The 12,845-nt window shown below is 35.6% G+C and overlaps 1 protein-coding gene across 8 annotated transcripts in view; it reads right to left on the bottom strand.

The window, feature by feature from the left end:
• The window catches only part of RYR2 (ryanodine receptor 2), a 434,903-nt gene that overhangs the window by 311,198 nt on the left and 110,860 nt on the right, over nucleotides 1–12,845 (bottom strand). For all 8 annotated transcript variants that reach the window (XM_087777049.1, XM_087777051.1, XM_087777048.1 and 5 more), the window contains one exon: nucleotides 9,036–9,155. In XM_087777049.1, the coding sequence (XP_087633175.1) occupies nucleotides 9,036–9,155 (120 nt within the window). The remainder of the gene's footprint in view (nucleotides 1–9,035; nucleotides 9,156–12,845) is intronic.

The raw sequence follows: 12,845 nt of genomic DNA on the forward strand, positions 1-12,845 counted from the left end.
TTCTTTGATATTCTTTTTTTGTGTTTCATTTCAGATATAATTGATATTCCTTACCTCAAAGAAACACATAGATTCACTCACTAATAGGCTGCATTTCTTCATCATAATTTCTGAGAGCCCATGGGGCTTGGCTTATTCATAGGAGTCTGCTGAGCCAAATTTAGACCAACAGTGCTTAAAAATACTTCAAAATACAAAGTAACAACACCATGACTTCAAGCGTTGAGCAGGGCTGCATAGACAATTTGACGCTGCTACTTTATACAACGTTTGTCTAAAGGGCTTAAAGTAAGCATTTGCACTTTCATCTATTCTTAGCTTGAAACACGCTAAGAAAAACGCAGATTTGTGAGTCTGTCTCTTTTTTCAGTTTTTCAGATTCGCAGCTACATATCAGCCTAATTAAAATTCAAATGACTGCTTTGTAACTACTCTACGTATACTAATAAAATACATTCTGCTATAAACCCATCAGAGAAAATATTTAAAATGCTGAGCTCTAGAGGACTTAGCAGAATATGACACTGTGTAACCTTGTGATATTCAGCTACCCAGGGTAAGGCAGCAAGCCTGAAGCTGCCGGGGCTGAGCTTGCATTGAACAGCTATCGGTTGTAACTTTCAGCAGACATGAATGTACAGCGAATAAGAACTCTCACCTCAAAATATTCTGGCTTTGCTTTGTGTATCACTTTATTTATCTTTCAAGGACTTCTTTATGGTATTTTAGCACAGTTAGTGTATTTAGTGAAGTCAAATAATCCGTTTCCAGTCCTTAACACCTAGTCCCAAGTATTAAGAGTCTGAAGACTTTTATACTAAATGGGGAAAAAAAAACCCAAAAACAAACAAACAATCACCAAAACCCATCACCTATGCAATTGTGTGAGGGCATTGCTTTGAACAGACTGTTCAAAATGCAAATAGGTAAAGCCATCGTGCAATAATAGCAACTCTCCTTTTTAATAGGAACAGTACTAAAAAGGGTAGGACTCAGAAGCTAAATCACAGCAAACTCCAGGTTTTCGGAAGCCTGCAGAATACTCGCCAAACCAATCATAGGATTGTACACTGCGTATCTGACCTTCTTACATCATGGTGCTCGCGTCACAGCTGTATCTCAGACAAGATTTTCTAGCATAATATCTGCTTCTTTTTATACCTTAATCTTTAAATAACGAGAGGCCTAAACAGTTACTTGGAATTTTGATAGCTATATTATATATTTTATATATATTTTAATAGTTATAAAGGAAAACTGATTTAACGGGATTTTTCAGGTCGTCTTCACTTATTTTATACCAGAAGTTGAATTCCTACATCTGTTTCAGTATAGTAAAAAAAAAACCAAACCAAACTCAAACAAACAAAAATAACCCCACCACCAACCACCATCGTATGTGGTTTTGTAAGCATTTAGGGTGTGTTTGTTTGCTTTTAGCAGACATTTAGATAATGAAGAAAGTTGCAAACTACATATTTGACTGGAGAAATTACAGTTCATGTTTTGTTTGTTAAATTACACAAATTATACAGCTTTGGGTTAAGTTTCTTGATTGGATGGCCTATGTTACAAACAGTATGAAACAAGCCATTAATATTAAAAATATAATTAGCATTTTGAAATTTGTCTTGCATTGGTTAGTTGATAACAGACATAATGTATGCATACATATCATATCTACTACTCTTCCATTCAGTACCGTCACTTGGAGTATTATCATTACCTAATTAATTCCCCTTAACTACAAAATTATTTTGATTCTATCTTTCAGCTTTTATTGCTAAATTTCAGGTTACCTGTCATGTACTCTACATGAGTATTTATATATTTATATATATTTAGGTATTCAGTACTTTCCTTTGGAGGTTCTTTAAGTGCCTTATTGATAACAGTCTTTAATATTTCTAAAATATATTTTGACAAAAAAAATCCCAAGTACACAATACATTTTAAGTCTTATAATAAAACCCTGTGGATTCTAAATCACTAATATCAAGCATGCAGAGTTATCCCCAACAAACAAAGTAGATGTATCCAGAGAACTAGCCTATAGTAAATATCATACTTTAAAAATATTAAATAAGTGGGTGTGATTGAAAGAAAAAAAAAAAAAAAAAAAAAAACACAAACCAACCTTTCACATTTAGGAAGGTACATTTTGTAGATAGGAGGAGCTTTTAATTCCTTTCTGGTAGTAAATAGTGCCTCATTAAGCTAAAACTCAATGTATATCTCTAATAACACTAGATTTGATAATGAACATTTCTGTAACATCAGAATAATCCATTCCTGTATGTATTTCAAATTCCAAATATCTGCTTCAACAGGAGAAACAATCTGAAAAATGAGAAAAATAAGATTTCCTAGATTGGATATATTATGATTACGCTATTTAGTCTGTGATGCCTTGCAAGATATCACACATATTTTGCTTACTTTTTGAAAACTAACCGCATTGCAGATGACAATACAAACATGCTAAGTTGTATGATTATGCCTACTAATACTGCACACAATTTTCAGCTGATATAAAGCCATATTTCTGTTGCTGCTTTACATCCATGGAAATCTGGCCCAGTGTCTTTCATAGTCTGAATGTTTCACATTCATTTAAAATTATTCACTTTCCATCTCAAGAAATAATTCTGTTGGTTTGAGGGATTAAGTGCACAGATCACAATCAGGTCTGACAGATATGGCTACACATCTGCATTTAGGCTCAGGATTTATACAAGATTTAAAAGGAATAAAAACTGAATCAATATACATAAATAATAAATATAATAGTTACAATTATATAAATTATGTATTATATAAAACTACATACAAATGTAGTGAAAGATACTATGTTCTTATGTTGCTTCTATAGAGAAGCATTTTACCGTGAAAGAATGATTCATTGAACAAAATCCTGTCTGATCTACACCTATGAAGACTTCCTCTACCTATGTCTAAATTATGTATGTAAAGTAGGGCAAGTAATGTGTAAGTATGCATAAACTTGTTACCAACTTTTCATTTAAATTATTAAAATCAATGATCTTAGTGAACGTCTGCTAAATGGAGTCCTCTGAGCATGGGATTACATAAGATTAATTGTTGTCTTTGCCATTAAATATGAACATTCATTTTGGCAACATGACATAAAGGCAATTAAAATGGCTTTCGAGGTGCAACTACAAAGCCTTGACAAAGCCCTGACAGTCTTTTTTGACTTCTTTAGAAGGATGCAATGGAAACATAAGCACAGAAAGGAACCACAGCAACTATCAAAAATTAAAAAAATAAAAAAATCTTACCATATGGCAAATTCCTAGAATGATCCACTGTAAACACAAGCAGACAACACTGATTTGTCAGTGTGAATCATATTTTTAAAAAACTTAGTATTTCATTATGTCAGTAACTGCTCAAAAAGCATCTACTTGCATCCATACATTAATGGACACCATGTGCTTTTTTTATACATTTGGATTTATGCAATCAAAACTGTGCACAGCACAGGTACTGTTTCTCAGCTGTCAGAGTTTCAGACTCAGTTTCTCTGGAGTCAGAAAGACTATTTTCCTTGGCCACTGAGAACATGCTCAAGTGTTTGCTGTACAAGACAAAAAAAGAAAGCAATCCTTGCCTTCAGATCTTACACTCTGGAAGACAAATGGAGAAAAGAGTTTTTCTCCCAGAAGCAATCAGAGTAAAGGAGTTCAGGCCAGTGTCCCTGCCCACTGTTTAGGATGACACCTTCCTCTAGACACATTCATATAGAATTTGACTGCTGGCATGGAAATTGCTTGTGTAAATACAAGAGAATCATACTTTCTTGTAACCTTGTCTGTGCCAGGTGACCATCCTTCTCTATCCTCCCTCCCTCCCCCCATTCTCCTCTTCCCTTCCAGCACAGCCACCTATCCAGCTCCTGCTATTAAACCGTCTTTACCTCAACTCGTGAGTTTATCCTTTTTTTTTTTTTTTTCCAACTCCCTCCCCCATCTCACCAGGGGGGAGGGTGAGCAAGCAGCTGCGTGGTGCTTAGTTGCCAACTGGGGTTAAACCATGACAAGTGTATAATAAGATTTTGGAATTTTGTCTCAGCACTGTAACTTATTTATATCTAATGTAATTCACAGCTCAGTGGAAAATTCAAAGCATAGGATCACACATTGCACCGCCTTCTTAAAAAAAAAAAAAAGACGAAAAAATTTTTTTAAAAATTGGGAAGTTTTTTTAGATCTTCAAAAACCCTCCCTTTGTTATCCTTCCCTCTCTAAAGTCCAAACTGCTGAGAGCTCAAGAGGAAAAAAAAAGACATAATTTTTATTGGTCGTTTTTAATGATGTAAAGCAGTTCTTCTATACCTCAGAGCACCATGGAATTAAAGTATGTGAGTTTACCACCTGCCATAAAAACAAGAAAAAAAAACCAAAAAACAACAAAACACCTTATGCCACTAGAAAAGTGTAACTCACTCTCAGTATTCTGCTGTGCAGTGGTTCACAAGGGATCAAAACCACATTTGTTACTGGCACAGAGCTGAGTATTTTTCATTCTGCACCACGGACCAGTACAGTTTTCAGGAGCTGTTAAACCACAGCTCCAGCTTGTTTCCTTTTCAACACTCCATGCATTATTTAGGTCTAAAGAAAAATTACTTCAATAGAAGAAAGCATAATCTTTTTAATGAATGGACTTCCTCATATTAGCAATCTATTTATATATAAAAAGCAATAATAATCATTGAGATAAGTTAACTATTCATAATTGTTGTTTTAATAAAAGGGATGGTCTTCCACACAAGGAATAGATTTAAAAGTACAGCAAACAGTGATGAAACAAGATTACCTATAGACCACTGTCAAAAAAGTTTATATTCTTTTTTGCTTTTTTTTTTTCCTGACACCTATCATTTATGTTCTTCTTTTTATTTAAAAAATTAACATTTATGCTACAGATTTAACCTGCTGGAGGAATAATGGGATGAAATAAGAAAACTAAGCATTTTAAATTTTGTCTTCAGCATGTCTTCTTTGGCTTTTGTTATTCTTGCTGTTGCAACTTACTGAATGTTAAAAATTTTTGATGGTTTATATATCTGATATTCTCATACATTTGGAATGTGTAACCTATCCCTAGAACAACGTCTATTTTGAGATAGTTCTGCTTTGAAACTGGTAAAGATTGAAACATAATTATTTTTCACTTGTGCTAATACACCTCTATAGATGAGGTAGTTGTGCATTTATCTGGTACCAACCTGTTTTATACTCAGAACTCTCTCCTATTAATAAAATTACACGTAACTTAGACCTGACATCTTGTTTATCTATGATTTTGCATCGTTTTGAGGAACGGCATCATTTTGATAGGGCATCATTTTGAGGAACTTGGTAACATGCTTCAAGCAACAATCAGGAAGCTGCTATACTCCTGAAAGTAGCAGATAAACTGCATTTACAGAGTAAGTGTAGCAACTAATCTTACTTGTCTTCCCAAGTTAAAATAACAAATGAAATAAAGATAGCATAAAGTGCAAAATAACTTTTATCCCATTATCAGTCAAAGCTAGAGAATACTCTCTGGTAGTACTCAAAAGCTGTTACAAAGACACATCCCTGATTTCTCCAAGGCTATTGCTATCGCTAATACAGAATCTAGTCCCCCTGCGTGTCCCTCATGACTGCAATCCAATCCATTGGCTCAAATAATTCATTTCAAATCAAGAATATATTTGCTGTACAAAGACCCAGTACCCTCTGACCCAGTCTAGGGCCTGACCACCCTGGAGGCAGCTTTGCAGAAAAGGGCCTGAGGGCAGTAAGGTGGGCATGAGCCCACAGAATGCCCTGGCAGCGAAGAAGGGCAATAGCCTCCCGTGCTGTACTAAAAGTTGCATAGACTGGCGTTATTGTTTTTCCCCTTTACTCAGCACTTGCTAGACCACAGAGAATCATAGAATGGTTTGGGTTGGAAGGGACCTTAAAGGTCACCTGGTTCCAACCCCTCTGCCATGGGCAGAGACACCTTCCACTAGACCAGGTTGCTCAAAGCCCCAGACAACCTGGCCTTGAACACCTCCAGGGAGGGCGCATCCACAACTTCTCTGGGCAACCTGTTCCAGTGCCGCACCACCCCCATAGTAAAGAACTTCTTCCTTAGATCTCATCTAAATCTACCCTCTTTCAGTTTAAAGCCATTACCCCTTGTCCTGTCACTATGCTCCCTTGTAAAAAGTCCCTCTCCACCTTTCTTGTAGGCCCCCTTCAGGTACTGGAAGGCTGCTAAAACCATTACCCCTTGTCCTATCACTACACTCCCTGATAAAGAGTCCTTCCCTGTCTTTCCTGTAGGCCCTCTTTAAGTACTGGAAGGCCACTAAAAGGTCTCCCTGGAGTCTTCTCTTCTCTAGGCTAAACAACCCAACTCCCAACTCAACTCTCTTCCTGTAAGAATGACCAAATCAATGCACAAAAACATTCACAAACTTAGAAATATAACTGTACTTCAAAATTTGATTCCATAAAATGCCATTTTCTGATAAGATGCATTTCTTAGAAAGAGTCCCAGATCAAATTTAATAGCAAAGGATGTCTCTCCATTTGCCACAAAGAAACCAACCTCAAGCCTAAAAACAAGCTGTGATGTAGCTCCAAACATGATTGAATTCCTTATTTAAAATTCAAACACCCTACAAGATATACAGAAAACAATAGATTTGCAGAGCTAAGAAATAAAGAGGGAATTTTTGCTCAGTAAAGTGACTTGACAAGCACTTGCTTCCAAAACAAGTGAAGAAAGTGGAATTTGGAAACAGTTTTGAAATGTGAACACATGTGAACTGATAATGCTTATTAAAGTGTTTGCTAATTTAGCCCATCTATCATCATCCATCTTTTGTAAGTATGATGTTTTCAAAATCTGCTGTTCTCCAATGCTGAGGGAATCTACACAACCCTCCAAAGAAACACCTGTGTTATAAACTTGAAGAGAAGAAAATAAAATTCATTAAGTAATTTTCATAATGGGCCTGCCAGTGTTACTGTCGTAATGGGATAAGTATTAATAGTCAGTAGTTGCCAGATAGTAGTATTCTATCAATATATAACTTCAATTTGACCATTATTTTTGTAGTGTGAGTTATTCAATGACTCTAGGGCAAGAAAGTGCATGCGAATAAGCTATGCTAATAAAACATCAGCTACACCACCAGGAGCCACATCTTGAAGGATATTAAAGAAAAGCAGAAGATTGTATCAGGCATTCTCAAGGATGCGAGTCCAGGGTGATAGTTGACGTCTGTTACTTGTGTTTGGCCTGTTACTGGTGTTTGGTTTGGTACCTCGTCCTTGATACCTGGCTGTAATTCAGATGCCACAATGCTGTTTGCATTAAAGTGCATCACAATCCAATTACAACTGGAAAACAGTCTCAAAGATATGCAGGAAAATTTTTTAACTGGCTCAAGAACTCTGCTGGAACCTGTTTCAAATTATCATATGCCTCTTGTAATATTTTCTATGCTCTTGCTTATATAATGCAATAGTAACATTGTATAGACACAGACATCAGGAAGAAAAACATTTTTATTTCCTCTTATTTACACGTGACTTTGCTTTAAGGATTTGGTAATTTTATGGCTCCTTCAGTATTTATACCTCCAAATGACTTCAAATGAGCTCATCCTAGAAACTGTCAGCCCTTAAAAATTAAAACAAGGATGTGCAGCACGGGTTTCCTTTTGTTTGCTTTTTTCCCCCCCAAGCTCATGCAGAATGAGCAGAATAAATACTGCTTCACAAAACATGGAGAAAAAGCAGCATCAACAGGAAAGCATAGGAAACTGATAGGAAATTTACACCGTATTCCTTAAAGACGAGAGTTTTATATAGTGAGAGAGACTGTAGATTTAATATCCAAACTTACTGAATGATAATAAATTCATTAAATAGATTTTTCTGGCCTTACAGGCAACTAGCACTGCAACCACTTCCATCCCAGCACATTTTTATTGTTAAAAAGATTCACTTAAAACAGAGCAGCACAAATGAATTCATCAAGATCACTGCTATTATAATGAATCATTAATATCCTAGTGAAAAATTTATTATTATGAATAATACATTCAAAATGATGAGACAAAAAAATGAAGCATTACTCTGCAATGTATCAGAGAGAATCAAAAGTGATGTTATAGAAGTTGGCAAGATAAAAACCATCATTTTTTATTCTAAATCTTTCTAAATGTGTTTCCAGATGCTTTACCTTTATTTTATTTTCTCATCAAACACATTATATTTTAGCTGAAGAAAAAACAGATGTTAAGCAACATTCTTCTCTTTGTATAAATAAAATGCCCAAGTATACCCGTTACTTTGGTCACAAAACCAGTTCTGCCCTCGGAAGGCACACGTTTATTTGAGCATACGTGATTGTGAAACAAAACCCCTCCTTTGCAACAAATAGCAAAGTTAATTTTTCAAACTACTGTATCTACTGCATATATAGCAGAGTTATTGTAGGCTTAGATAACAAACTGATTAGACGAGATAATTTTGATACTTGCACTATTACTCTGCTCAGTTAGGGAATTAAAAGGACTTAAACGTAATAATCATGTCAACATAAATGTCACAGAATAAAAACTTATCACAAATAGAATAACCACTCTCTTTCCTGTGTCCTTGAAATCAGAAAGCAGAGTAATCAAATGTGTCTTTGAGTTGCAGTACACAAGAATTGCACTGCGGCTTACTACAGCTGAGTTTGGACAACCAAAATAACAAGCGCAGTACTGAGACGGACTTCTGCAGCTAGCTATTTTTAAAGTGAGCCCCAAACAGAAAGCACAGCGTTAGAGTCCAGCTAAAGGGCAATGACAAAGGAACAATTAAACTTTGAAGGGAGATTAAATATCCCTTGTATTATTGATAGATTTGAGTCGTCCATTCTCCTAGACAGATCTATGTATAGCACATCAAAGCGAGCAATATTATAACTATATCCTTGCTTCATACATGACACAAAACACTCTGCAGTACCTTAGAATTTGATGTGGATTCCAAAAAGCAAAGCCTGTTGCCAAATCCTTCTGCAGCAAGACACAATTTCTGTTGCTCCTTGTGAACAGTTGCAGTGCACTGCAGAACCACTTCATCATCCTACCAAAAAAACAAACAAAAAGAGAACAGTGGTTATGCTTCTGACCCAACAAGATCTGGAGAAGCATTTACAAATCATTGCCAAACTCAGAAAGAGTTATCCCTGAACACAAGCAGAATCAAATCTCAGCATTATTTTTATTTTTCAGAGTCGTGAACATGAGCAAACCAACTAAAATAATTATAACTACAGATGCACTTTTCCTGTTTGCCTATCCTTGCAACAAAAGTGAGTATGTATGAAATACAAATGTTATGGGACTAAATCCTTGTAGTAATATAGTCGAAGGAGATCTTGTCAACAAACCTGAAAGAACAGAAGCAGACCCTATTTAAATCCCAGTTCTCCAAAGTAACATAACCATGAGCTGGAGAACCCCTTTGCAGAGATATGGTTTAAGTTAAAAAGAAAGAAAACTTTGTTGCAATGAGTCTACTTTCCAGCAAAGGTTTTCTGTTTAAGAACAGAAAAAACAGTATCACACTGTGCATTCTGCCCATTAATTTATGAAGCAAAATTAGAGTTTCCAATAATAAATTTCACATGAATGATTATGAAGAGGTCCTATTTAACACTGTAAATAAAATGTAATACAACAATAAAACTATAGGATGAAGCATGCAACTGGAAGCAGTACAGGATGAGACTACAAAAATGCACACGTCAAGACAGACATGTTCACCAAAAAAGTTGTTCTTACAGGCATTTTTTTGCACAGGGACATTCAGAAAAGTTCATCAAATTAAATAAATGCCTGCATTTAAATTGAACTGAGTAATTTGAAGCCACTTGTAAACACCCATGCTGAATTAAGGTGGCCTTTTATTTGGTTTAATTCACTTCACCCTAGTAATTAAACTAAACTAAATTAAGGCTTATTTAATTCTGAAAAGAACAGAAGATTAAATAGAGTTTTATCAGACACTTTAAAAATTAATTCATGTTACTTTTTTCTAATTGTCCCCATGCAGCAAACCCTAGCCCTAAGTGCAGGTAAACCATTGTATACCAGCAACAGTGCCAAAGCTGCGTATCGCTTATGATCCACAGTCAGTTGTAGAGGCAAGAAGTAGTAACCGCTTCCAGTCAGACATTAAATCCAGAAAATGTAATACACAGATATGTTATATGTGCAGTTCACAATGTACAATTGTAATTAATAAAGAAAAATCCCTAAAGGCAAAGTCAAGGATCTAGAAGACCAAATATACAGAGCTAAGAGCTTTGCTGTGTACTCTTTGTAAAAGTAGCATCTATTAAAACCCAGAGCATTTTTTGGTGGGGTTTGGGGGGGGGGGGGGTGGGGGGGGGGCTTGGTTGGTTTTGTTTTTTAAAGTGCAAAATTAGTATTTCCTAATCTTAATTACATTTGATTCAAATAAAAGTTTATTTTCAGGTTAAAAATAGTGGTGTTAGATTGCAGCTATATAAACACGTTCTCCTTCCTCTTTCTCTTCCTAGCCCTTCTTCCTAAATAACCACACCAGCAGAATGGCAACTCCAATAACCATGTTGCCATCATACATCGTGCTAGAGTTTTCTCCAAAAAGGGCCATTAGAGGAGATGCCAACATCATACCTCCATAGCCAGAGGCAGACAACATAGTAAGGCTACTTTCTACTGAAATGAACCACCAGTTTAATTTTGTACTGCCCCATTCTCTACCATTGTACGCTGTGCTTTTAGAGAAAGTCTGAAAAGTGTTCTACATAGCCCATCTACAAAAATGACTTCATGCTGACAGCAGCAAAAATATCAGTTGGTATTAATTAACTTAACTTTAGGTAATGATCTCATGCATCATATCCTTCCCTGCAAACCGATTATGCACAATCACCAAGCATACATGTATAACGCAGATCCTGACTGCTGGAGGATTAAGAACAGGAATATAGCCACTGCTAAGTTTCCTGACACACAAACTTTCTCAATTCATTTTGCAAACATTTTCTCTTCTTTTGCTGTACAGTGTACACAGTACATGGGTTATTTTGTTAAATACATAGCTCACAAATAAAGACTGATTTCTTAAAAAATGCTTACTAATTAATGAAAAACAATCACCCTCCAATGCCCTTTTCAAAAGTTAACTCGTGGGTTGGCAGGACATGCTCATTAAAACAACAAAGCAAATCACAACTCTGTTTTGCTACATTTTATTTGTTTTGTGTGTAGATAGTTACAATAAACGTTCTCTTAATTCAGGCCACAGAGTCATAGCGTTGTGGAACTTCTCACTCTACTCAAGGTGGGGTTAGCAAATTAGCACGGAAGGTTAGGAAATGCCATTGTCAGATCAAGTAAAAGGTGATTACAGGTAATGATGTATTATATACACCCAGCTCTAAGTTACTTTGCATTTCTGTGCACGTCATTAGAGAAGAGTCTAATATAAACTCTACCCTGGATTCAGTCTTCCAACATTTACTGACTGCATGTTCAGAAGATTCCTATAGATACACTTTGATTGTGTTACAGAAATACGTTAAGATACATAATTCCATTCCATTTCTTCAGAGAAGACTGGTAAGTGGGTAAGCATCTCACTGTCTTTCTAAACCTGTTTTCAAATCAGCAAATGCTATCCAGTTCCAGGATCGGGAGAGCTAAAAATGCATAATTTCGTTATTTGAAGTCACACCTCCAAAGAGACCTTCACTGAAGGTCACTTTGCTCTTGCATGAAGAAAGCTACAGTGTGCATCATATTAAGTGTCTATTAAAGAAAAATATTTTCCAAATATTCTTAAATCTTGAGTTATGAGATGTCTCAAACTGGTTCATTTCCTCCTATTACCTTCTGAGCATTTTCACATCCATATGTTATTCAGACGAGGTTTTAGATCATAATTTTTTCTGTCACTCACTGTCAGATTAGAACTGATGAAAGTAATTTATATTTCAAAGGGCTGTAACTGTAGCCTTCAAAAGTTAAGCAAATACATCATTATGTATCCAGATACACTTCTATCCACCAATTTCTTAACTCTTCTCATCCGAGACTGAAAATTCAGGGGTAGAGGCAACAGAAAGGTGCTGACAAGAATATGAGTCTCTTTTAAACATCTCTGCCAAATGCTGAGTTACTTAATATCACAGTAAACTAAACAGAGACGAAAATTAAAGAGATTCCAAGAAGCCAACTTCAAGCACAGATCTTTAATGCTAAAATGTAATCTTTTTTAAGAACTTTTGATCCACTTAGACTCTAAACTCTTGGACAAAGTGTGTTTTAAAACATATAGAAGTACTTGTCTATGCATCACCAATATTAAGTGCATAGCCAAAAGAAGAAAACTTAGTCTTCCACAGCACTGTTATAGGTCTTTGTAATTGATCAGAGTAACACATGTTAATAAACAATAGTGTGTCTGTCAAATTCAATGAAATTAATTTAGCATATACTTGATTTAATTAAAATCTGATAAAAACCCCAATATCTCTATTCTACCATAACTAACAAAAGTATTTGATTTAAACTTCATATTCCAAACAACCACACCGGACACAGATTATACAGGATATAGTATAGTCTTGAAAAAACTCCAGCACAGTTGGAAAGAAAGGGCAGTAGCACAGACCTAAAATCCCCGCAGACATTTCTGCTGCCAGATATTTCTGTTATTCTTGTTTTGCTGAATAATCATCACTTTGACACACATCTGCCAGTTCCCTCTATGGAAATTGGA

Source organism: Nipponia nippon, unplaced genomic scaffold (genome assembly GCF_047370975.1).
Source record: "Nipponia nippon isolate SJK-2023a ecotype South Korea unplaced genomic scaffold, ASM4737097v1 scaffold_4, whole genome shotgun sequence".
NCBI classification, from domain to species: Eukaryota; Metazoa; Chordata; class Aves; order Pelecaniformes; family Threskiornithidae; genus Nipponia; species Nipponia nippon.